At 34.4% G+C, this 27,127-nt stretch overlaps 1 protein-coding gene and 1 pseudogene across 5 annotated transcripts in view; both read left to right on the top strand.

The window, feature by feature from the left end:
* COL11A1 (collagen type XI alpha 1 chain) overlaps nucleotides 1-27,127 on the top strand; it is a 195,981-nt gene that overhangs the window by 166,710 nt on the left and 2,144 nt on the right. For all 5 annotated transcript variants that reach the window (XM_027571529.2, XM_027571515.2, XM_027571497.2 and 2 more), the window contains 12 exons: nucleotides 5,986-6,039; nucleotides 6,165-6,272; nucleotides 6,733-6,786; nucleotides 14,818-14,871; nucleotides 15,777-15,884; nucleotides 16,386-16,439; nucleotides 16,549-16,584; nucleotides 16,688-16,741; nucleotides 18,210-18,459; nucleotides 21,932-22,044; nucleotides 23,466-23,534; nucleotides 26,092-26,325. In XM_027571529.2, coding sequence (XP_027427330.1) covers nucleotides 5,986-6,039; nucleotides 6,165-6,272; nucleotides 6,733-6,786; nucleotides 14,818-14,871; nucleotides 15,777-15,884; nucleotides 16,386-16,439; nucleotides 16,549-16,584; nucleotides 16,688-16,741; nucleotides 18,210-18,459; nucleotides 21,932-22,044; nucleotides 23,466-23,534; nucleotides 26,092-26,325 — 1,188 coding nt within the window. The remainder of the gene's footprint in view (nucleotides 1-5,985; nucleotides 6,040-6,164; nucleotides 6,273-6,732; nucleotides 6,787-14,817; nucleotides 14,872-15,776; nucleotides 15,885-16,385; nucleotides 16,440-16,548; nucleotides 16,585-16,687; nucleotides 16,742-18,209; nucleotides 18,460-21,931; nucleotides 22,045-23,465; nucleotides 23,535-26,091; nucleotides 26,326-27,127) is intronic.
* Nucleotides 24,897-25,048, top strand: LOC113917064 (annotated as a pseudogene).

Genomic DNA, 27,127 nt, shown 5'->3' with positions numbered 1-27,127 from the left:
TGGAGAACAGGGTAATTTCGTACATTTGTCAAAATTCTTATTAAAATAGAACACACTTCGACAGATTTAATCTCTCACAATGAGAAGTATTTTCCCACTTCTCTGTGCTAAGGTCTCCCCTCTGTACAAACGGAGGCCGCTCCAAAAGACGGATGGAAGCCTGAACTTCAGCTCTTGGTGCACTACAGGGAGATGAGATGCCTAAGTCTAGCACTAGCTAAAAACATGGTAAAAACCTGAATGCAAGTATCAATAGAGTTCAAGAATCAGTCTGCACATAATGTTAGCTTGCTTTACCTTATCAAGCTTCTCTGATTTGGAAACATGGCCAGATTTTAACCAAAGATGACAGGAAAATAGAAATAAATAGAATTGTTAAAAAAATTGGCTCCAGTAGATCGTAGGAGATTTACTTGAACTGTCTTTTTCTTACAATTGTACTATTTTCATAATAAAACCATGTTTGTTGACCTGCTTCTTACAGCACTTATATCAATGTACATTGTTCCCCTGCACCACCTTTACTCTATTTTCTGACCTCCCTGCAAACAAAATACATTTCTTAGGTTCATTCCCCTTTCAGTAATCCAAAGGCACGGAGCCCCTGGGATCCTGTTGTTTTCTAATGGTAGCTTTGTTTTAGGGGGATTTTCATACTACACATCCTCATGTACATATTTTATGAACAGATTTTCATTTTGTCCCTCAGCAGTATAAATTCCGAATCAATATTTACAAGCATTTGTCTTTGCCAGAAATGAATTTAGTTTATATTAAACATCTTCGCTGACCAAGTGTTTTTTTGCCTTCCTCCTTCCCCCTTCTTCTTATATTCTAACAACATTCTAAATAAGATTCTTATTATTTTGTTTTGTTTTTGTTGTTGTTGTTGTTGGCAGCCCTGAAGCATGGTCTCGTTAGAAAAAAAAAATGTATTACAAAACAACCATTGGTCTGTTATTCTTAGAAAGTAATTACAAAGTGTAACATGATATTTTGAGATCTATTGCCTATTTGCCTGCAGTCTGAATGCCATTAAAACTTTCTAGATGGATGAGTAAATGATAATAAACCTTCCTAATAGAATATTGATCAGAATGTTGCGAGTGGCAGTGATACTGAGAAACAAGGTTCTGTTATTGAACAAGTAGGAAAATTAAGTTGTCATTTGTAGTACATGTACATTCTGTCGTGTATTTGTAATACTGAAGAATAAATGTACATTTCCTTAAGGCACTAGAAGATTGTACAGTTTGTGTCAATAAACCATGGAATTTTAATCTCAAGTTATCATTCTAGCTATTTGAAACCAAGAGCTAGTTCCATGCTCTTTTATTGAAAAAAACTCTGAGAGGTCACTAAAATAATTTAAATATTATAATATGCACAAAATTTACCTGTTAAATGGAATTTTAAAGACTCCAACTCATATTGCCAGAGGAAAGTTCACAATAAAAAATTAAAATAATTGATATTATTAATTGGTAGAAATAAGGAGAAATATATATATATACACACCATATAATGTTTTATGTTCTTATTATATATGCATGTTATATATGTGCATATATTCTTATTATATATTCTTTCCATCCCTATGCTCTCATGCATAAAAGTGAATGGTCAAAAGATAAAGTGTTAGAAGGAAACATCCCACCCACATTTACCCACACTAAGATTCAGATCAGAGATTAGATTCTTAGGAAAGCCTTCCTTACTGTCAAACTAGAACGCTGTGCCTATTTTATACACCTACCTCATCTCTGCATATTTTATAACGTACTGTCTTTGTTAATTTTGATGTCTATCTTCATAACTAAACTTCATGTACTCCTTAGGATTTCACAGGGTTTTTTGTTTTTGTTTTTGTTTTTTGTATTCTCCATGCACATTTCTGGCACATAAGAACAATTTAAATATTTTTTACATGAATGGAAGAATAGAAAAATTATAGAATAATGTTGTAAAATGTGAATAGTGGAGAGAGGCTTAAGCTGTGTATTTAATATGAAGTATATTTCTCATGGTGAAAAAAATTTGTGTAACAGTGGCTACTGGTAGAAAATGAACTGGGCCCTGTTTTATTGTCTCATGTTTTAGGAGGCGTTTTCCAATCAGAACACGCATTAGTTAATGAAATTACAGCAAGTAGTTTGCTAGATTAAGTCCTTGACCATCTGTTTATGCAGATATATAAGAAATAAATGACTAAGACAAGAATTTGTCCATACGCATTATTAATTTTTTCCTCTTCTCCTAGAAAAAGTGTGTTTCTCTGTTTTCATCCCAGTCTTTCTTTTAAAAAGAATCTGTACCATCTGGAAAAAAACATATATATAAGAAATAGGGACGCTTGGGTGGCTTAGTAGGTTGTGTCTGCCTTCAGCTCAGGTCATGATCCCGGGGTTCTGGGATCAAGTCCTGCATCGGAGTCCTGCATGGGCTCCTTGCTCAGCGAGGAGCCTGCTTCTCCCTCTGCCTGCCACTTCCCCTGCTTGTGCTCACTCTCTCTCTCTGACAAAGAAATAAATAAAATCTTTAAAAAAAAAAAGAAAGAAATGAAAATGGGAAAAATGAGATAAAGAACAGAGAAAATCCATTTAATATAGATTTCCACCATGACAGATATCAGGCATTCATTCAAAGAGGGAAGAAATTATTTTGGGTTGGAGAAACTCTATTTGAATCACAATTTTGTGTTTGTGTTGTAGTTTACTTGTATTTAAATTCTCTAGCTTCCTCAAACTCAGATTTTCTTTTCTCCCTTGCAGTAAAAGCAATATTTTTGTTACATTTTTAGACAGCTGATGACTTGCTTTTTTTAAAAGCCAGATATTTATAAATCTTCTATTCTATAATATTCATGTGTGTAAATGCAATCCTTTGAGAAGACTCCATACCTTGATGCCACTAGTTTAAGGAAAAACCTTCATAGAATAAGGAAAAGCCCATTGTTCAGCTGAATCTCATAATTTCTATATCCAAAATCATAAGTCATTATGGTTGTTTAGATTTGCATATGTTAATATGTTAAACATCACACCAAAATAATTTATGACAACATTTTTACACTAGGAATTATTTGAAGTTGATGCTTGTTTACAGTAACCCTCTTTCATAAATAGCATGAAATTAAAAAGAAGCACTTAAGTTTTAAGAATATATTATTCTTGCGGCACCTGGGTGGCTCAGTCATTAAGTGTCTGCCTTCAGCTCAGGTCATGGTCCCAGGGTCCTGGGATCCAGCCCAGTATCAGGCTCCCTGCTCAGTAGGAGGCCCGCTTCTCCATCTCCTTCTCCCCCTGCTTGTGTTCCCTCTCTCTCTGTGTCTCTCTCTGTCAAATAAATAAATAAAATCTTTTTTAAAAAAAGAATATATTATTCTTAACATAATGCTGCTGCCTCAAGAGACTGCTTCAGAATTTGTACATTTCTTCCTTTGGATTGAGGCACAATATATGTCTAATCATATTTGGCATTACTGTGATGATATTGAGAAAATAATGACCAATGCTACGTTCATTGATTCTCTCTGAGATAAATGAGTTCACAGAATGCTCTGAGTTTGATGAAGTGCTGTATACTCATTTCAAACGTGGATTTAAAAGACCATACGAAAGACTAGCATGTGCTTACCATTAGCATATTAATATGGCATCTGAAAGAAAGTCATCCTCCTGCCTAACCTTATTTTCACCAATTAACACCATCTCCACTACCCTCCCCAACCTCCAACCTCAATTTCAATTGCTGATTTTGAGTACAATTCATTGCAAAAATTGAAGTAAACAAATGGAAAACAGGAGAGTCTGGGGAAAAATGAAATGTAATTTCTTAGAGACCATGGAGTTTCTTTTTTAGACTGTACTTATGTTTGAACTTGTGCAGAAAATTTCAACATTAGATTGAATCTTAATGCTTGTTAAGGAGTAATAAAAATTCAGTTGATTAGTGGACATGAAATATTTCATAATAAAATTGTAAATTTTATGTGTCTTAGAATAAAGTATTGCAAATGTATATTGGGGGTAGTTCTAGAGGCCAAAAGCCTTTTTATTGTATTCTCATTGGGCCATCAAACCAAGTGCCCTGTTTTTGTTGATTTGAAAGGTACTAAGAAATGGTGTAAGTGAGGATCTAATGTGATTAATAGAAACAAAATTTAGATATAATGGGAATTATAACATCTATTTAGCTTGAAAAATTGATGATTTCTTTGATACCTTGAATGTTAGTGTTCATATTATAAATGATTCTTTTCTCATCATTTTGTTACAAGATTTAGAAATGTCATGTTTTATATTTCACAGATGACTATGTAAATGTAAGAAGAAAATATGACTATCAGATTTCAAAATCTGATTATGTATTACAGGATCATAGTGTATCTTATATTTTAGCCAACTCAAAATTTTCCAGTTAAAACAAGGAGTTTCAAACATGGAATTTGTATTTCTCAGGTATTATAAACAGCATGTATGGAAAAAGTAATTTGTTGACATGGTGGTGGCTACAAATGTATTTTGAGGTTTGTTTTGTTTGACCTGACTCTTAGGTTGCCAACATGGTGAAAAATATAGGTAAAATACTTTAATGTATAAGAAAAAAAATCTAATAATCTTAGTAATGATAGTAACAACAGCCAATGTTTGCTCAGTGCGTTTTTATGTCCCAGGCACTGTTATACACCATTTACATTTCTCAACTCATTGAGTTCTTATGATGACTCTGGGAAATAGCTCTTATTATTCTCCACATTTTGCAGAGAAGTAAACTGAAGCTCTGACGTGGTGTATAACTTTCTAAAGATCACAAAGCTAATTAGTGGCAGAGCCAGGATTTGAAGCCAGGCAGTCTGAGTCCAGGCTTTACGCTCTTAAGCACCAGATTCCATATCTGCATTTGCTACCACTACACTGGAAAGCTTGAAAAATACTTTCACATGTGTTATCTCATTTAAATTTAACAACAATTCTATAGCAAGAGGATTTTATTGGTAATATTTTATGGATAAAAGAACTGAAGTTCAGGAATACTAATAAATTGTTAAAGTCACAAAGCTAATAAAAAAAGAACTAAAGAGAATTGGGTTGACAGATATCTTACAAAGATATGTATATAGTCGAGGAGCAGTATTACGAATAGATTTAAACTGATTAATAATTATCATCTCTCCATAGCAATCTATGGAGCTGTGCAAAAGTCAGGCAAAGACCAGAATATTCTCTTAAGCTGTTGGATGCCATATGGAGTGTGAAGGGTTTTTTTTCCTGCTCTTGCTCTAATATTAGATTTTAAAAAGTGATAACTATTTTTATGTCACTTATTTATGTGAATTGCATAGTTCCGGAAAATGAAAATAAAATTTCTGCTGACAGTCAAGATTTTAAACGTTGCGCTGCCCTAGTTTGAACATGATCGTATAAGAATGCATAACATATGGATGTTCTAAGATTGAGAAAGGAGCAAATCTTAAAACCCATTTAAGGATGGAAGGGAAATGTAATACATGCAATTAATTCCGAATTACACAATATAATAAATGATACCTGAGTATTCAACACACTAAGGGTGACTAAGTCATCAGCATTTCTTAAAAAATGTATCTTCACCATTTCCTTACATTTATATGATGTGATTATCTGTCAGTCTGTGCTTCATTTATTTTTAATAACATAATAAAATTTTAAAAAATGTAAAATAAAAAAATATGCTAACTGCAAGTTTTTATCGAAAAGGGTTTTGATTTTTCTTTGTGTTTTAAACCCTAAATAACTGTAGACAGCCACAATTTATTAGAATCTGTTACAGATTAAACTGGAGTATTTGTGAATAAGTCCTCAGTTACGTTACTTTTTTTTTTTTAAATATGTTGCGTTATTTGTTTCAGAAGTACAGATCTGTGATTCAACAGTCTTGCACAATTTCAGTTACGTTACTTTTATATGCAATATATATATTTTAAGTGCAATTTTCTGCTTATAGGGTCCTCCCGGAGCTGCAGGTTCAGAGGGAAGACAAGGTGAAAAAGGTGCTAAGGTAAAATATACAATGTTTGAATGGCTTGTGCATAAATTGAACAACATCTATCTCAGTACTCTTAATAACATAAAAAAATATCATTTCTCATTATTAACATGTTCACACATTTTATTTTCTAACAGGGAGAAGCAGGTGCCGAAGGTCCTCCTGGAAAAACTGGCCCAGTTGGTCCTCAGGGACCTGCCGGAAAGCCTGGTCCAGAGGGTCTTCGGGGCATCCCTGGCCCGGTGGTGAGCATCTCTGCTAAAAGATGCCATTTTGAAAATGTTTTATTTCCCCCCCAAAAAAAGTTTTGAATGAAAATGTTTATGTCAGCATTATTTCATAAGGTGTGGATGTTTTATGGGAATTCCATAAATATTATGTAGTGATTAAAGCCAGATACTCTTCAGATATTTAAATATGTCATTTATTTTAATAAGTCCAAGGTGAAATTCCAACACAGAAAGGCAGAATAGACACTAAACCCTAAGAACTCAAAGATGTACAGTTTTTATTCATACATCCATAGAGACATACCCCATGTAAAAAGATTCAAAATTGCTTATAACATTTGTAGATGTTCTCCATGTGATTGGATTCATAGGTGATGTTTGCTTGCTTGCTTTTTGGATTTCCAAAATTGAAATAAAAAAAGATATGTATGCTTTTGTTAATTAAAAAAAAATCAAATATGCTTATTTTCTATAGGGAGAACAAGGTCTCCCTGGAGCTGCAGGCCAAGATGGACCTCCTGGTCCTGTGGTGAGTATGATGGTTCCTGTTATTTAGCAAGGGAGAATTCCAGAAATAAAATTGTTTATAAGCTAGAATTTCTGATGTTTTATATCGTAAATAAGTTTATATTTTGTACAATATTCAGGGAAGCGTATTACTTAGACCTAAAAAGGGGAAAGTAATCCTCACTGATAGGTTATTTGGAAAATATGCCACTTGATCAGATCTTTCCTTTCTTATGTCCTTTGGATAAAAGAAAATATTTCCACTCTGAATAAAATGCCACTAATGGTCTAGCCAGTTCTTTTCCAAATGTGGACAGTTTCCCCAAATGCAGGCAATTACACTTAGTTTCCTGGCACTTCATTTAAAAGAATGACATTGGCACAGGCATATAGTGATTCCTTCACCAAATAAATTGTTCTATTCATGAGTCATACGGACTGAAAGATAAAACATTAACCTCCATTAGTGAAAAAAGGCATAATTATTATAACTGGAGCCTGGTTACTATCACAAACCCTATGTGCAAACATGCTTGAGATATGCAACAGAGCATTTAGCTGACCAGCATACTGTTCATAGATGGGAGTTTATTATAGATTCCAAGGCTATCCTCGCTACAGAATTTAGGCAGAAGTGAGAATCCAAGCCTTGCCTTTAAAATAATTATTTTCTGGGACGCTTGGTGGCTTAGTCGGTAAGCATCTGCCTTCAGCTCAGGTCATGATCCCAAGGTCCTGGGATCAAGTCCCTCATCGGGCTCCCTGCTCAGTGGGGAGCCTGCTTCTCCCTCTCCCTCTACCTCCTCTCTGTCTACTTGTGCTCTCTCTCTCTAATAAATAAATAAAACCTTTAATAAAAAATTATTGTTTTCTGGGTGACAGATTCTATATTATGGTAGAGGCATTTGAAATTCATTGTCCAAAAGTAGTTGCATGTAAAGGGATTAATCAAAATAGCTAATAATACATACAGCATTATGCAAGTATGATGCATGTTGGTTGAAATAGTCAAATGCTTCATTCTGTAGAGCAATTTATATTTTACAAAAATACCTCTTATCATGAACATATTAGTTACCTCAGATATACATACTCACAAAGCCATCAAAACTGGGATTCATAATCTTAATTATTGTGGAGGAATTTTGACCATCCCTTTCAGTAAAAATGCCACAAAATATACCAAATATTTCGTGTTACAGAGATTATTTTTTTTAAATTTCACTGAAAAGTTAAAGATCATTTATTTTAGTATCAAGATAAAAGTTATCAAATTTTGAGTGGCCTCAAGCAGGAGATTATCAAATCTGCACATGACCCCATTAGCATGGAACAGGGACCTGGCTGAAGCAGAGTGGGCTCCATGTCTGCGCCACTATTTAGGGAATATTCTCCTTAGATATGGTAAACTCTTAACTGTAGAGTCAGAGCCTGGAAAAAAAAATAATTCACCTTAATATCACCTTAAAATTTGCCAGAGATTTTTTTTCTTGTTATTTCAGATTTTCCAATAAGTATTCTGACCTTTCTCCAGATGAAATAAAAAACATCATGCTGGAGATTTCCTTCAGATAATATTAAAAATAAAACCATCAGACATACCACCTGACTCCAGCTTGTAAAAGTTTATATTTTTGACTCTTAGGTAAATGTGAGTTTACCGAGCAAGGGACAGAACAACTCATACCCTTTTAGGCAGAGTGAAGTGAAAAGCATCAGAATTTAAGAGTGTGGGTGCCATGCCTTTCTCTGGCTACTTGTTTAATCAGAGAGCACTTATAATGTGAATAGATTGTAGCTTTTTCAAGGCATCAATTAATTTGACAATATCTAACTTTAATGAAAATGCTAGTTGGTTCTCATGAAGTGAGGATGGGCAGAGAAACCATCTTCAGGATGCTTTTTATGGCAATTTAATGAGCTTTTCAACTCAGCTAAGAAAAATTTATTTTAGTAGGCAATTTTTGATCATGGTTATTGACTCTCAAGTTAAGCTCCCTAGTTTCAAAAACAAACACTTCTACTTACGTGCTAGATGACTTTAGGAAAGCTATTTATTTATTTTTCTAAGCTTTAGATTCCTGAGCTGTAAAATTAGGATATCAATAGCATCTATCTCATGGGATATTATGAAGTTTAAGTGAATTAAATGAAGATATTAATATCTTCTACCCATGGGATTCTTATGTTAATTAAGTAAGTTATATGTAGAACACTTAGACCATTAATTGGCACTAGAAGCACCAAATAAAGAATTATTAATTGAATGAAATGATGTTTTAAAAAATAAACAATTTCATATTCTTAGTGAAAAGTAACTAAATTTGGGGTGCCTGGCTGGCTCAGTCCATACAGCATGCGACTATTGATCTTGGGGTCCTAAGTTCGGGCCCCACATTGAGGGTAGAGTTTACTTAAAAAAAAGTAACTAAATTTGACCTCATTCATGCGTATGTACCATCAATAAACTTGTTTGAAAGACACTGACTCTTAAAGCAAATATAAAGGACCAACTAATTATGTGGACTTACAGCAGTTAGAGTATAAAGTAAGTAAGTAGTATAATAGAATCAAGCAGAGAATGCTAAATATATTCAGAGTAAGACTGTTAAAATGCCCTTCCCTCTGGGGACCTTTCCTTCATCAGAAGTATGGTAAGATTATTAAAGAAGGAAAAGAGAGGCTTAAATGTGTATGCTAGGCTTAAAAATGTGGGAGGTAAAAATAAGAGGTTTCAGAACTCATACGAATTTTCATTTGTCTCTGAAATTAATCCATATGAAATTCATCTGAATATTCTCTCCAGAATGTGTTTTTCCTCATTATAATTATAAATATATTCACATCCATATCCAAGTCTACACATGTTTCAGAAGCCTGTTTATCACTATATTTCTGCAACTACCTACTGGGTCCCTTTTCCCCTTCTAGAAGGTGCCTGAAACTTCTTGCTGTAGGGTCCACTAGTCAGAAAACATTCCCCTTTCCCAACTTTTAAACATAACTTAGCTGTTTAGTAAGTACAACTTCCAGTGCTTTCATCATTCCAGATAGGCAGCTACCTAATTAGGCAATTGCACTCTATCTAACAGAGCGGTTAGCAGTATGGATGTCTTTCCTTTTTCTCTGGCTTTTTGTTTTATCAGAGAGTATTTATATACCTCCTTATACACTTTCTTTACTTAAAAGGTATTTTATAGGTATTTTATATACAACTTTATATTAACCTTTAGAATGGAAATTCTTTGGGGTGAGAGTGAAACGGATCTTTTAGAACATTTAAAATGATATGCGTTTGGTGCTTGCCCATTCTGTAATCAGCTGTACTAGAGTTTAGATACGGTACAGTATTTTTCACTTTAAAAGTTAAACATTTTTCATGGTAAAAATTAAACTTCTATAAATGCATGAATTTTATGTACATATATATTTAGAATCACCATATGGAACTGAGGATAGATTAAATAGTACATATGAGAGCTAACAGAAAGCTAAGGACAATGATGAGATTATATAAAGAATAATAAAAGGGTTTTTTTTAAGTTGAATCAAATTTTTGAGTAGTCAACAAGAAAAAGAGGTGAAAATTTACCATAATTTAATTATACATTCCTTCTTTTCACATACTGATAAATAAAATATCTGATACCATTATTTTTCAAACCGTAAGTGCCTGAAAAAAAATGGTAGGATGGCTTACTGAATTTCAGTTTGAGTTTTTTTAATGCTACCTTTGAACTATCTGTAGACAGGGTTGAGACGTGTAGCATTCCATAATGATTCACCAGGTTTAAATAATAAAGCATTTGCTTTTCACCAAACTAAACATTATTTCACAATATTACATTCTAAATAAAGTGCAGAATCTACCGTTTCTTTAAACTTCAATGCACTAGAGTTGTGAGATGCATATTAAAGCAAATATTCTGTAAAGCATAATACTGCAGGGAAAAATGTTTGATTGTATATTCTGGACACTTAAGAATGTACCATCCCTGTTTTCCTTTCCACTTATGAATTATGTATTTCCCTAGGGTTTTTCAATTTACAATATCCTAAATAGGAAATAGAAAATATGTACTTGGAATAACAATTTTAAATGCAGAATTGATAGTTTTGATATGTTACAAGTTCAGACGGTTATTTTTAACTGCGATCAACATCATAACTTTACCAATTTCTATTTCCAAATGATGAAAATGGTAAGAACCTGATTTTGCTTGGTAAATTCATCCTCAGATAATGTTTGCAAGTTCATAAGAAATTATTAGCTTAGAGGAATTAATCCTCATTTCCTCTCTTTTATGTACATTTATAGAAATGATTTAAAATGCATAAACATAGGGGCGCCTGGGTGGCTCAGTCGGTTAAGCGGCTGCCTTCGGCCCGGGTCATGATCCCAGGGTCCTGGGATCGAGTCCCACATCGGGCTCCTTGCTCAGCAGGGAGCCTGCTTCTCCCTCTCTCTCCCTCTGCTTGTGCTCTCTCTGTCAAATAAGTAAATAAAATCTTAAAAAAAAATAAAAAAATAAAATGCATAAACACAATGTCTAGTGTATTTCTCATTAAGCCTGAGTAATCAGAATTCCAGTATTTCTTCTCTTCCTCCTCCACTTCTCCTTTTCCTTCTTCTTTGCCATTTTAGCTTCTACTATAAGAATGTGGTGAGAAGGCTGATTGATAACTGACTGTAACTTTTCAAAAATGCTATACTTCACTGTTTATACAGTACTTTTGTAGGTCTGGTTGCTCTTTCATTATTACACTGCTATGATACAGTTATTACTATTAGAGTACCTTCATAAATGAAGCTCAGAGATAATAAGTAATAGATCCAAGGTCAGCCAACTAATGTGTGGTTAGACTTGAGACTCTGAATGAAGCAGTGATTAGAATATTGATGTCCGGCAAGCAGCGTTCCTATCAGTTCTCCCACTTACAGCAAAATTGCTGTAAAGTATATCATATGCTTAAAAAAGTTTGAGTGCAAAATGAAAAGTTAAGAAAGAAAAAAATCTGGCCTGTACAAAGTTTTGTATTTTCAGTCTGGAGAATGTACTTACTTTTAATTCACTTATGTCAGGTTTAACCAATATTCTTAAAAGGTTTCTACTTCGGGTACAAGCATATGGTTCTTTCATGCAGTTACGTTTTTATTAGAACCATTTTTTTCATACTTTTTTATGCCACCTTGTTCTAACATGTAGAGTCTTTGGCATTTATCCTGGTGGTGACATGGTCGCAAGAAATTATTTAAGTGTTTCCATTACTCATTGATATTATTCCTTTTAAAATGTGCTATTGGGGGGTGCCTGGGTGGCTCAGCTGGTTAAGCGACTGCCTTCGGCTCAGGTCATGATCCTGGAGTACCAGGAGGGAGTCACACATTGGGCTCCCTGTTCATCAGGGAGTCTGCTTCTCCCTCTGACCCTCCCCCCTCTCATGTGCTCACTCTCTCATTCTCTCTCTTTCAAATAAATAAATAAAATCCTTAAAAAAACTACTTTAAACAAATAATAAAATGTGCTATTGGGCAACATTATTTTCCTAATGATTCATCATGCATTTCTGATAAAATCAGAAAAGAGTAGATGCGAAATATATTCCCTTAATTTAGAAATTATTAAACTAGTAGAACTAAATAGGTAATGCTTTTATTTTAACATAAATGAGATCCTTTATGCTGTTCAGATTTGCATATTGATTTAACCTGATTTGGGACCTAACAACACAGAGCCATGTCTCTCAAAGCATACTGAGTATCAAACCTATGAAACAGATCCCTGGTCTCTTAACTCCAGAATTTCAGATTCAGTTGGTCTGAATGAGGCCTAAGAGTTTGCTTTTCTAATAAAAAGTTCACAGATGATGCTAATGCTGCTGGTCTGAGGACGACACTTTGAGATCCACTATGATGGGGTGTTAGTAAACAAGATGAAAATCTGGTTTTTAAACCCAGCCTTAGAATATACTTGGAGGTAAATTTGGTAATTTCTTTCTCGTCTACGTTTCGTCTGTCAGAGATTTAACAAAGTGGCATGATTATTTTTATACAAAAAAAGTCAAACTGAATTAATATAAACTTATGTCTGATGATTAATAATTTTCTCCTTATTAGAAGAATATTATTAGGAGTGCCTAGATGGCTCAGTGGGTTAAGCATCTGCCTTCGGCTCAGGTCATGATCCCAGGGTTCTGGGATTGAGCCCAGCGTCCAGGATCCTTGCTCAGTGGGGAGCCTGATTCTCCCTCTCCTTCTGCTGCTCCCCCTACTTGTGTTCTCTCTCTCTCTGTCAAATAAATAGATAAAATCTTAAAAAAAAAAGAATATTATTAGGCACATTCACATTTAAAACTGCACATATTTTCTATGAAAATAATTTGTATCTATTGTTAATGGAATGATGTAGGGAAATTGTCCACTTTTATATCAATATACTTAGAGAATTTCAAATTCATTCAATAATTAAAACAAATATAAATATATACAATATTAGCCCAAAATACTATTGTTACACAGTACTAATTGTACGAACCCTATTCTTACTTTCCCCTGATGATCAGGAATTCAGTTTAAGGTGTAGATGTGAGAAATTAAGGAGTGCAAAAGGCTCATCTACTCAATCTCAGGAGACAGGAATTATAATCCTCAATCTATAGATGAGAAAACTGAAGCTCTTTTTGGTTAGCTAATTTAAATTGCTAATAAGAGAGGCTGGCTTCTATCCCAAGTCTATCCTATTCTGAGCCCATACTTTTTATTTTACATCATGCTACTTGGATCACATCCATGGCTCTTAATACTTTAAATTCACAGAAATGACGGACTGGGACTTAACATGCTCTTTCACATGGAAGATTCTAAGTGTCTGGGTAGAGAGGAAAAAAATTGCTCATGGTAGCCTTGAAGAAGATACAATAGTGAACACTCATGGTATAGTTTGGTAAAAGTTAAAACAATTTGTTTTCTAAGTGCCATGTTAAAAATCATCAGTGAAGCTATAATTCTAAAATTGAATTCGATATAAATAATTCAAACTCATAGAGATACTGTAGAAATCTTTTGCTTTGTTTTTCTGGCTGCCTTACTATTTCAGGTAGTAATGACCAACATTTTGAAGCCTTATATTGGCTCTGATCTCATCAATCACATCCTTACATTCTTTTAGTGTCAGTTACATTTCTCCTGACAGAAACTCTTGCCTGCATAGTTTCATTTGTCATTAATTTCAGAACAAGGGTCATATTTTGTATTGCCTTCACTATGGAATACACTATTCTATAAAAACATTTGTTTCAAAGTCATCAATATGAATGATTCCATGGGTAGGGGTCAAAACAAAGAGTTACTTGTTGAAGTCATGCCACGATTTTCATAAAAATATAATTTAGCATAAATGGATAAATATCTTGTCCTTGGACATAAGAAAAGGTTAAATTGGTAAAATAGAGATGTTTATATGAAAAAGCTAATTGTTCTGTTATTAAATTTACAAATCATTTAGATGAAAGATTCTTCAGGAATTACAGTTAAAAATACTGTCTTGGGAGTTTGCTTAGAAAAAGTGGTTATCAAAGGTCATTTGACTGCCAAAAATTTACTGAGTTTTTTTTTTTTAATTTTACATGAAACATTGTAATGTATTTCAGCTTAGCACCAAAATATCTGATTGAGTTGATGTATGATTTGGAAATTCCTTCTTCTAAAATTAGTGTATTTAGTGCTCACTTTGGCAGCACATATACTAAAATTAGTGTATTTAAAAATGTATCCTTCTTTTTCAGTTTAAAGACCATATAAACCATGTCTTATTTCTAATTTCATATTTCTGTGGTCAAACATCAATATTATGCTTTATAATTATAGTTAAGTATTAAGCCATGGAGTTTTAAACAAGCAAATTTATTTTGAATCCTGAAAAATAAGCACTAATCATTATTAATTATTTTCAAACTCTGTCATATTACCCAAACCACATTTGCCCTGTGGATAGTAATATGATTCTCTAACTCATACCTACTCTATGTATGTTTATTATTTCTCATTATTTAGGGACCTCCTGGCTTACCTGGCCTCAAAGGTGAACCCGGCTCCAAGGGCGAGAAGGTGAGAATAAAAGCACATGTTATTACAATTTTGACATCCTGATAGCAGAGACAATAATTTTGCAGATTGAATCACTCAAAAAGAAATTTCAAAGAATATCTTTGTCCTTCTAACCAAGGAAAAATCTGTCAATCCTCTGCTTCCCAGATGAATTTAGAGAAGAGAAAATTATAAAAAGTCATAGTGAAAAATATATCAGCATTCAGTGTTATATTTTTTCAATGTCCCCTTGTAGGAACCATATGGAGAAAGCATATGGTTATACTAAAATAACCCTTCAGCAAATAAACAGATGGAATAACAAAATGCCCATTTTTATGTTTTTAAACATGAAAATAAAAAATTTAAACTAAAATACCTTTGAAATAGTAATTTGATCTTCCAGAATGTATGCTGAGTTGCAACAAATAATTAAAGAAAATAAGCCTTTTTAGAATACCATTAATGTTTTTTGGATTGTTTTTAAATCTCCAAATGTCTCTTAAAGACTACAGAGTCTCTTAAGAGTAGAAATCATTTCGTATAAAATATGATGCTTATTAAAATAATGACTTTTCAGTTGTTTATTTCATCAATATTACATATGGCCATTATTGGTCTCTAAGTTGAGGGAATTCATTTTAAGTAAATGAAGCACCAAAGATGTTATTTTTAGAACACATTTCATTGCCTAATAATCCTCCCCACCAAAAAAGCCTCACTTAATGTAAGCAGTAAATGATCCTGTTAGGTAAGAGAAAAGCACGTTCTTAATACTACATATCCTTCAGAAAGTGTTAAAGTTTTTATCTATTTTTTTTTACTTTTATGTTTCATAAATTTAGTGTGCCATTATTTTATGACCATAATTTAACAGATGGTTGTAATTCACGTATTGTTAAATTTCTTTTCTCTGCCTTCTAAAGGGACATCCTGGTTTAATTGGCCTGATTGGTCCTCCAGGTGAACAAGGTGAAAAGGGTGACAGAGGACTCCCCGGAACTCAAGGATCTCCAGGAGCAAAGGGAGATGGAGTGAGTAAAGATATAAATTATTCTCCTACTCCTTTCCAGTCGTATACACACACACACACACACACACACACACACACACACCTGAGCACATTCCATTAAACATGACCAAGGAGGTGATTTAGACCATCTTTAATCTCTTTAAGTCAATGATGTTTTCAAAAAGAAATTTACTTAACCTTAAAGTAATAAATTAAAAATATGACAAGCTAGAAATCATAAAAATTACAGTTCAGTAGTTAATTACACAAAAATTTATCAAATCCCCAAAATATACAAATCATTATTCTGAAGGCTGCTTTATATCTATAAAGATATAGACATTAAAGCAAATGGGAAAAAATACAGATTATCTTGCTAAAGTTATTTCTTAGATTCACAATGGAAAGTTTTAGGTTATTCTTACATATTTTGCATAATCAAAAGTTTGCAGTGTGTTTTGTTCTGCAAAACATGGCATAAAATAGCTGAGGACAACTCTAATTTGGATGATTCTCTCTATAGGGAATTCCAGGTCCTGCTGGTCCCATAGGTCCACCTGGTCCTCCAGGCTTACCAGTAAGTGCAAGACAAAAGAATTTTATAAAATAAACTTTAAAATATACCAAGGAGTCATGAATTCTCCACAAAGGTAAAATCTGCACTTTTACCTTTGCCTTTTTTCTAGGGCCCTCAAGGACCAAAGGGCACCAAAGGCTCTGCTGTAAGTACTTTTGCCTTTGGATTTTCGTTTTTCAGGGAAGTCCACTCAAATGCCTTATTCCCCATTCATCTTGTTCCTTTTTATTTTTCTTTTTTTTAAACAGGGACCTGCCGGCCAGAAGGGTGACAGTGGTCTTCCAGGGCCTCCTGGGCCTCCGGTAAGTGCAGAATAACAAGACTGATGTGCTGACATTTAGCATCCTGAGACTGCCAGTGATTTCTCTGAATTTGTAAGAAGGATGGAAAAAAAAAAAGACATTCTGTCAAAGTGCTGATTTTTCTAGGAAATAGCACTATATTAGTTACATAATCAGGTTCTCATGCCAAGATTTTTCTTTTAATTGAATATAAGGATCCATTAACCATGTATTATGATAGTCTTGTTTTTGTTTTTCAAGAAAATTATATACTTGCTTATATCACATTTTTATGAAAGCAGTTAATTGTATGCCACAAAGATACATATATGTCTGACCACACTAGGAATAAAAACGAAAGTTTAGATACTTGGCATTTGTTTTCCTACTATATATAATGATCACCATAAAAGCAATAATAATTTGTAACATTTGTTAATGCTGACATTTTCCAGGCTTCACATAACTACTAAGTGATAGATCCGCTTTGCTAGGGCTGCCATAACAAGCACCACAAACAAGGTGGCTTAAATAATAGAAATGTATTATCTAACAGTTCTAGAGGCCACAAGTCCTAGATCAGACTATGGGGAGCATCGGTTCCTTCTGAGGACTGTGGAGCTGAAGGTCTGTTCCATGGCCCTCTCCTTGGCTCCTAGATGGCTGTCTTCTCCTATCTTTTCCGATCATCTTCTGTCTATGTGTGTCTTTGCACCCAAATTTCCTCTTTTTATAAGGATACCGGTCATATTGGAACAGGATCCACCCCAATGCCCTTATATTTACTTAACTAATTATATCTACAGCAACCCCATTTCAAAATGAGGTCTTATTCTAAGGTACGGGCGCTTAGGACTTCTACCTATGAGTTTTTGTGGGACATGATCCATACCAATATGGATTTAACTATTTGGTATAGTTCTACTCTTGCCACATATGCAAATTCAAGTCTGGCTGCATTTTTTAAGCTTTTTAATTTATGCAGTTTTAAGTTATATTTTAAATAAGTTAATGTGTATTTTTCAAAGTTTAGTGTTTCATAATATAAATTATTATCAAGCACAATAGACAACTCATTAAGTAGCATAAGAACCCTAAAATGGTGTTTTAATCTTCAGAGACTAAAATCTAGTTGCAGAGATAGGACACATAAATGAGGACTAGTTAATAAATAAGAAGGTAATGCACATATGTCCACACAAATCTGTGCTACATTACTTATGTAGAAAAAGGTCCAGAAATCATCTGATTTGTGTGTCTACCTCAGTATCCCTACTAGATTCTTTTTAAAAGAACTTACAGAATTTACACACCAATATTTATATATGTGTATATGTATGCAGTAGCAATTAGAGAAAACTTTGAAAATAGGAAAAACATTGGAAAGCTAAACCAACTGTAATTTCTTATAACAATGACATAACCAGTAATAATTATGCAGAATCTTTTAGCTTCAGAAGCAATTACATGCACATTATCTCTTTCACAGGGTCCACCTGGTGAAGTCATTCAACCTTTACCAATCTTGTCACCCAAAAAAACAAGAAGACATGCTGAAAACATGCAAGCAGATGCAGGTGATAATATTCTTGATTACTCAGATGGAATGGAGGAAATATTTGGTTCCCTCAATTCCCTGAAACAAGACATCGAACATATGAAGTTTCCAATGGGTACTCAGACTAACCCAGCCCGAACTTGCAAAGACCTGCAACTCAGCCATCCTGACTTCCCAGATGGTATGTTAATAATACATGACACAGCAAATGTACTGAACCTCTCAATTATGATGGTGCATTGTCAGCTCATTAATTCTAGTTAAATGTTTAATATAGAACCTAAATAAAACTAAAGCAAATGATTATTCTTTCCAATCTTGTAGACAGAAAAGGTCATTTACACTGTGCAATTGAAGATCTCTTCGGAGAATCCTTGCCTATTACATAAGGTTTCATTAAATTATGACAAGATCATTTTTTATTGACTATAGATAACATAAATGCATTTTCCCTGTAGTAACTATCATAGAAAGGGTTTTGTGTGTGCACGCATGTGCACATTAGTATATAATTATTTATATCCTATAACCTAACTTATTTTACATTGATATGAGTAGAGTTAACATGAGTAATAGCACAACTGAATCATATTTGACCTATCAGTTTAGCAATGATTTGGTGAACAGAATATTTAAGAATTCGGATATCTTGGGGCAAAACTTTATGTCATTGTTCCACAAATAATCAGAACTGTGAACAATTTATTTGTAATAGTAATCAGGATAATTTATTATATCTACCATTTAACATAAACGTTTATATATCCATCCTGAGAAGGCAACAGTTTCAAGTATCCTGCGTTAGTTAATAAACTCACATAATTACTAAACTAACAAGAGGCAGATCTTTATGTGATCTTAAATTTCCCACTTTATGTGGAAATATTTTGTTACTCTTTTTACCATTGGGACAATATTATTTTGCTCTGTCAATTATACAAGAATGCTATAACTGAGAGCTAAATAAATCAGTACAGAGAGAAAAGTTCAATGTGATTCAGAAACAGCCACCACTATAAAGGAAGAATGTCATAAAATCGTCTTATCTTAATCAAGCATAGCCTGTTAAAACTAAAACACAGGTAGCTATTAAGGGTTCCATACAGACTGATATCCAAGGTCTTCAAATTTATGATATGTGTATTTGAAAAAGATATGTTTAGTTCAGTAGTAATGCAGTGATTTATAAGAATGATTCAGACTCCCGGTCTAGCTAAGATAATCATACATTATTGAAATTCAAATGTGAAAGATCACAACATGTACTGAGTTATAAAACAACATATGATTAATTAGAACCCGAGAAGTCAAGGAAAATTTTTGTATATTTTGGAAATGGGAAGTTCACTGTGGGCTACATTTCCCTATGGTTTCCATATAATAACTAGCATTATTAATTCTTCAATGTATTAATTAATTGCAATTAAATATTAATTAATTTAGCAGGGTCAGGCACTGTTCTTCAGACAGAGATTCATAGATATGCAGAAGGAATAGTGCCCTTGAGCTACTATTATCAAACAATGGAGACAGCAAAATCATAAGTATTAATAATAACATATTATGACAGATACTGTGGAAAAAATGAGTATTTATATAAGTAAGAGATGATTCGATTTTGGGTAAATAGGATGTTAATATTTAAGGAGGTGACTTTTAAGTGAAACCTTTCAAGAGGTAGCCAATCATGCAAGGAATCAAAAGGGTATTCCGGGCAGAGGATATGGGTCTCTTGAAAGCTTTGAAGAAGACAAGATCTTGGTGTCTTCAAGAAACCGAAAGGTCTCTGTGGCTGAACGATAGTGAGCAAAGTGGAAAATGACTTGAAGTGATTTGGAAGAAAGCAAAGTAGAATCAAAGGAAGCTGGTTAAGGAGCTGTTGGATTAATCTAGGCAAGAAATTGTGGTGACTTGATTTAGGGATCTGATAGTAAGAATAGGAGATGAATAAATTAGAGATAAATTGTACATGGTATCCATAGTATACTGAATTTATTGAACAAAGGTGTCTTAGTAATTAAGTTATTATTATGTTATTTGAAGAAAATTAATGACAATATTAACTGAATAAATCAAGATAAAAAATACCACAGAATTTCTAAAAACCATAATATATACCATTAAGAGTGGTTATCCTGGTTGGTAAAATCCTGGATGATTTTTAACTTTATTTTATGTATTTTTTTTTCTAAGGATTTCAGTTGGTTCCAGATGTGAATCTATAAGTGGTGCAATCAGAAAAAATGTAAATGTTTTTGTTAAATAAATATTTTAAGTGATCTGACATATAGTAGAAGCTAATTGACTATTAGAGTACTTTCCCTGTTTATATACAGTAGTAGTAAAAGATAAAGCAGATTGGTATTGGATTTTTTTTTTAAGATTTTATTTATTTATTTTTGAGAGAGAGAGAGAGGAGAGAGATCACAAGTAGGTGGAGCATCAGGCAGAGGGAGAGGGAGAAGCAGGCTCCCCAGGACCCTGGGATCATGACCTGAGCTGAAGGCAGACACTTAACCGACTGAGCCACCCAGGCACCCCTAGTATTGGATTTTTTTTTTAAAGATTTTATTTATTTATTTGACACAGAGAGAGAGAGAGACAGCGAGATAGAGAACACAAGCAGGGGGAGTGGGAGAGGGAGAAGCAGGCTTCCCACTGAGAGGGAGCACCATGCGGGGCTCTATCCCAAGACCCTGGGATCATGACCTGAGCCGAAGGAAGACGCTTAATGACTGAGCCACCCAGGCGCCCCTGGTACTGGATTTTTAAGAGTTCTAGTACTAAGTTAAGCAGTTAGAGATTTCAGAATATTAAAAGTTAATAATCAGTAGATTCACATAATTCAAACTAATATTTAAAATGAAGTGGCAGCATAGAAAATGGTAGGAGGGAAGCAAAGTATCGTCACATGTAAATCAATGCTGTCTCTCAATAGCTGTTACCAACAAAAACCATATTGTCAATTATTTTAAAATAATTTTATTTCCACTACTTACCATCATTACTCATCTAGCACTAAATTAATGGTCACAGTCATTCACATGATAAAATTTGTTCTGCACCATTTAGATAATGACATTAATAGCAAACTACATTTAAATATATAAAATAGACCTTTTTTTAGGATATGAGTACATTTACTACAAGAAGTTTATGCTATAAAGTAATGCAAAAGTATGATCCCTGAGGCTAAGTAGATACTATCACCTCCATTGTTACAGATGAATAAACCAAGGAAAATATAGTGATTATACTCAGACAATTTAAGTAGTAAATAATACATATGAGATTTAGAGTTAAGCTTATCTGATTCCAATATACATGCAACTTATTACGATGGATAAATTGAATGTTAATATTTGAGGAGGTGACCTTTAAGCTGAAACCTAAAAGTAACAGACATGCTAGGAACCAGAGTGTTCTGGGTAGAGTGTATGGGCAAAGCTTTCATGCAGACAAGACAAAGGGTCACTCTTTAACTATTCAAACACAAACCCCAATATGACCAAAGGCATAAAAGTGATTCTCGTAGGAAAAAATCCATCAGTATTAATTTTTCTTTATTTCTCTTTCTAATAAAATTTGATATTTAATGCAATCCATTTTTATATAAATGTATTTGTATATGACATATTTTTTCCTACCTCTAGGTGAATATTGGATTGATCCTAACCAAGGATGCTCAGGAGATTCCTTCAAAGTTTACTGTAATTTCACGTCTGGTGGTGAGACTTGCATTTATCCAGACAAAAAATCTGAGGGAGTAAGTACCAATCTGTTTTGGTGGTGACTGTTGACAGTTCTTGCCATGTTTTTGCAATATTGAAATAAACAGGAAAATTATACTGTCATATTTTCATTTATCTGCTTTTCTTACAGGGTAATTAGAGCATTTCATTTGCATAAACATGAATAAGACACCAATGTGGTGCACAGAGTTAACAAATACTTCCCTCCTTTATCTTTTACCCAGATGTATTCTTTATGCACCTGCTTGTGCTCTCGGGTTCTATGGCTTTTCCATGACACAGCACAGCTGATTTCTCAAATTTTAGTACATGTATAGTATTCTTCATTCCAATTACCACGTGATAGAACTCGCAGCTGTATATGTTCAAAATACACAATTTATAATCTTTTACATAAAATAAGAGCATCGTTTGCCTTTGCGTGCTTTTTAAAGGTTTAGCCTCATCAAAAACATTTATTGATTTTCACCCAGCAGTATCAATATATTTGAGTTCTATCTTTAAAGCTATAAAGACAAATGACCAATACAGGGAAAGATTTCTCACTAGCATAATTATATTCTCCAGTTTCTGGTGATAAATGCTGCCTTTGTTTGTAATCTTTTAATAAATCACATCCTTCTTAGTAAATGGTGTGGGCATACAGAGGCACAGAAAGTGCTTAAGGCAGCTAACGTCCTTTAGGTGTGGCTAATCTCTTTAGGAGAGAGGTTAAGTTTGTGAGAAAAGGGTGGGTAGTAGGGGCAGGAGACAAAGCAACTTCCATTTCCGTGGCCAGTGGTGAAGCATAATAAAATTCCTGGAGCCCCCAGACAAATGAGGGCACATGGAAAATGCCTCCCCTTACACTGATAACTCAAATTCCCTACAGTGAAGCCTTAGATACCCTTATATTTTGCTGATGTTTACAAAGCAAAATGATAAATGCAGATCTATTAAAAATTCTAAACATTCTTCCCAGCAGGAGATGATTAGGCTTGCTTCCTGCCAATGACTTTTCCATAGCATGGCACCCTTAGTTACTGGCTGAATGCTTTCAGGATGCTTCCCTTCACTATGGAATACTGATGGTACTTGCCTTGATGGCTGATTCCAACTGGTATTACGAGGGGTTCCTTTGCAAGGGGTTTTGCCTAAGAGTTCCACCAGTGTCCCCTACAGCTCTTATTATGCCATCGGCAGGGTATTCCCCCCGACCCGCCCTTCTTTTTGAGCAATTAAAGAAAACAGGAAGAAAATGCCTCAGTCTTCACTAAGTGGGAATTCACAGGCTCTCTCTCAAATTTTTCTCTTTATCTCATTTTCCGTAGTTCAGGATAGACTGTTTTAAAACTTCTTCGGCATCTTAGTCTTACTGAAAATTACTGATATGTACGTAAACAATACTGCTCCTAACTTTTACCTACTCTCTAATTTTCCTGTTCCTTTATGACAGGTAAGAATATCATCATGGCCAAAGGAGAAACCAGGAAGCTGGTTTAGTGAATTTAAGAGAGGAAAACTGGTATGTTATTACCTCAACATGAAATGGTTTGTCTTACACTTCATAAATGAAGCTCAAGGGTGCCTGGGTGGCTCAGATGGTTAAGCGTCTGCCTTCGGCTCAGGTCATGATCCCAGGGTCCTGGGATCGAGTCCCGCATCGGTCTCCCTGCTCAGCGGGGAGCCTGCTTCTCCCTCTGCTTCTCTCTCTCTCTCTGTCTCTCATGAATAAATAAATAAAATCTTAAAAAAAATAAAATAAATGAAGCTCAAATTATATATCTCTAGACCCTGACTGTGAAAGTCTAAATTATACTATCCTGGATTCCATGTGTTCTCTGGCTTGCTCTATCTATATCTCTTAGACCACTGTGGTATTTTAGAGAAGTCTAAATGTTTTGTATCAAAATACATGGAAATATGCTGAACTTACCAAAATAATGTGATCAGATAAAGTATGCATTGCACTAAGTACCTGATAGATGTCATAAAAATAGATTGTTAGAAATGACAGGTATAGAGAATAGATAAATTACTTTTTGTTCTCTATTTCAATAACAACTTTTGGAATGTGAAATGTTTTTTCTATTTGCTACATGTAGATATAAAGTGAACTGACTGACCTGACCTTTTATTTGGATTAGAGCACAAGTTCACTTAGATATTTTCATACAATGACCAATTCACTATTAATAATTTGTTATAGGTATTTTAAGATTAGGTACCAAAACTAAATTTATACTATAAAAGCTGTTTAAAAATACATGTGTGTTAAGATATTAATAAGAATGTATTTTAAATGAAAGTTTCTCACTTATCCAGGTAATTATTCAATTTTTAATGTTCTTTAAAAAGCTATTATTTTCCAATGATGGCTGTTTTATGGTTATCATCCTATGGGAACCTACACAAATTAATTAACAATTTTAGTGAAGTTCTCTAGTTCACATAATTCTTCAGTGCAGTCTTCAAGTTACATTAAATGTCCATGGGACATCTTACCAGTGTAGAAGTTAAAAATTCATACACAGAACGGTGTGTGTGGTATTATTTTTTGTTGTTTTGGTTTGTTTTCCTTCGTGGGCATTTCCCAAGTGGCCTTTTTTTCTTCAACCAAACAAGGTTCCTCACTATCTAAGCTATTAATCAGTAAGGATTAAGTAAATTCAACAGTAAGGAAGAAAGTCATAGATAACTACCTCTACATCGGCTAAATCTATAGTCTAGGTAAATTTCCTACTCCGTTTTTAAAAAATCTAGGTTTATATGTTTCAGCTGACCCCTGTATTTCAATTATACCCAGTAAAACAATTTATGAATTTAATAAAGAGTTTTAGTAATTTTCAATTATCTTCCTGCTCTAAATACAAAATAAGTATTTACTAGCTTTGCACAGTGGCAGTATCATAGCCAATGAGGTTTATCCAAGGTGCGATTATTGCTAATTGAAAACTTTTCACAAAATAAGTATTTACTGACTCAACAAATATTCACTTGTGTCACCTGGGGCATTATGTTTGGTGACACAGTGATGAGTAAGTACATCATCTAAGAATGAACAAACAGGCAGGTCTGTGCAGTAAATAGAAGCCCAAACACCTTAGAAAACTATGGCCCCAAAATAAAAACTGCAGGAACATGTTTAAAATTTTGGGCCAAGTGGATATACTATGAAATGTTTTAAAGAAGTAGGTGAGATTAAAAAAAAAAACACTAAGGGGTGCCTGGGTGGCTCAGTCGGTTAAACGAGGACTCTTCCTTTCAGCTCAGGTCAAGATCTCAGGGTCGAGAGATCTAGCTACCTTGCGCTCAGTGCTCAGCAGAGGTGGGAGTCTGCTGGAGGTTGTTTCTCCCTCCCTCCCCTTCCCCCTCTGCTCCTCCCCCCCACTCATGTGCACTATCTCTAAAAAAAAAATTAAAATAGGTAACCTTTGCATTGCACCAAGATTCCTCAGTCCCCATTGTCTCACTATTTTTTTTTTTTTAAAGATTTGATTTATTTATTTGACATAGAGAGGGAACACAAACAGGGGGAGTGGGAGAGGGAGAAGCAGGCTTCCCGCCGGGCAGGGAGCCTGATGTGGGGCTCAATCCCAGGACCCTGGGATCATGACCTGAGCCAAAGGCAGAAGCTTAATGACTGAGCCACCCCAGGCACCCCTGTTTCACTATTTAAAAAGGTACACAAACATAATGAAAGATACTTCATAATCTATAATTTAAATTTATTTAAATTATTAATTTAAAAAGCTACACAAATAAAATGAAAGCTCTCTTAGAAACAAAAGCACTTTTTTGGAACTTTTTAATGGGTAGGACAATGAAGCATAGAAAAAAGTGATTTTTTTCAAAGATAAGTAGTGCTTACAGTAACTCGGGTGGGCGTACAATTCATAAAATCCTGTCTCTGGGTCTTCTCACCCTCTGTGCCCACTTTCTTTCCCTAAGTGAAAATGTGCCTATGGATTCATCCACGTGCTTCTGGGATCACAGTTCACTGTCAACAGTGATTTTTATCCTTTTATAACATGAAAGAGTAAAAGAATCTTTACGTGTCTTTTTTATTCTTTTATTCCCAGCTTTCCTATTTAGATGTTGAAGGAAATTCCATTAATATGGTGCAAATGACGTTCCTGAAACTGCTGACTGCCTCCGCCCGGCAAAATTTCACCTACACCTGTCATCAGTCAGCCGCCTGGTACGATGCGTCAGCGGGAAGTTACGACAAGGCACTTCGGTTCCTGGGATCAAATGATGAGGAGATGTCCTATGACAACAACCCTTACATCAAAGCACTGTATGATGGCTGTGCAGTGAGTATCCTCGCTTTTGCCTTCTTTCTCAGGGTAAGAGGCAGTGTGTAACCACCTCAGTCTGGCCCTAAGCCACATTGCTCTCTGGAATGGATGGCAACTGTTAAGATCTGATGCTTAACACTGGCACTAAAATACAGTATCTTAGAAGCCACTGATATTCACACACACGCGCATCCACACACACACGCACACACTCATGCACGCATGTGCACACACACGCGTGCACTCATGCACACACACACTCATGCGCGCGCACACACACACACACACACACACAAACTCTGAAACATACATATAGACACATATTCCAAAAGCCGTAACGGAAGGTAATCTTAGATCACATGCTATTTCTATGGACTTATTCCTGATACTGGAATACTATTGTAGCTACTTATTCTTGAAATAAAAAAAATAAATCAAAAACTTTATTTCATTTGTCTCCTTCATCCATGATTCTAAAATGACAGATAAAGGAACCAGCATTATACCATTTATACCGTAGAGAAGTCTTGCCCTTGTATTTCGTTTGTAAGGAGCTTGTCTGTTGGTTCTGTATTATACAAGTTTAGGCAGTTATTATCATTTTTGGTTATTTCTATCCTCCGGAACTATCCTTTTCACACAAATGGGAATTCTATTTAAGAAAATGACCCAGAGAGCACACTAAAAAAAGTCATTGTTTTAGCTGATGACTGAAGAAGTCACAGTTACGAAGAAATAGTCCCATGCCTTCAACGAAGTGAGTAGGGTACCCACAGATCAAAGAAGAGAAAATAAAACATATTAAAAGTAGCAAGTG

The sequence above is a fragment of the Zalophus californianus genome, chromosome 4, assembly GCF_009762305.2.
Source record: "Zalophus californianus isolate mZalCal1 chromosome 4, mZalCal1.pri.v2, whole genome shotgun sequence".
In the NCBI taxonomy this organism is placed as follows: Eukaryota; Metazoa; Chordata; class Mammalia; order Carnivora; family Otariidae; genus Zalophus; species Zalophus californianus.
This window is presented reverse-complemented; position numbering and strand designations above follow the sequence as displayed.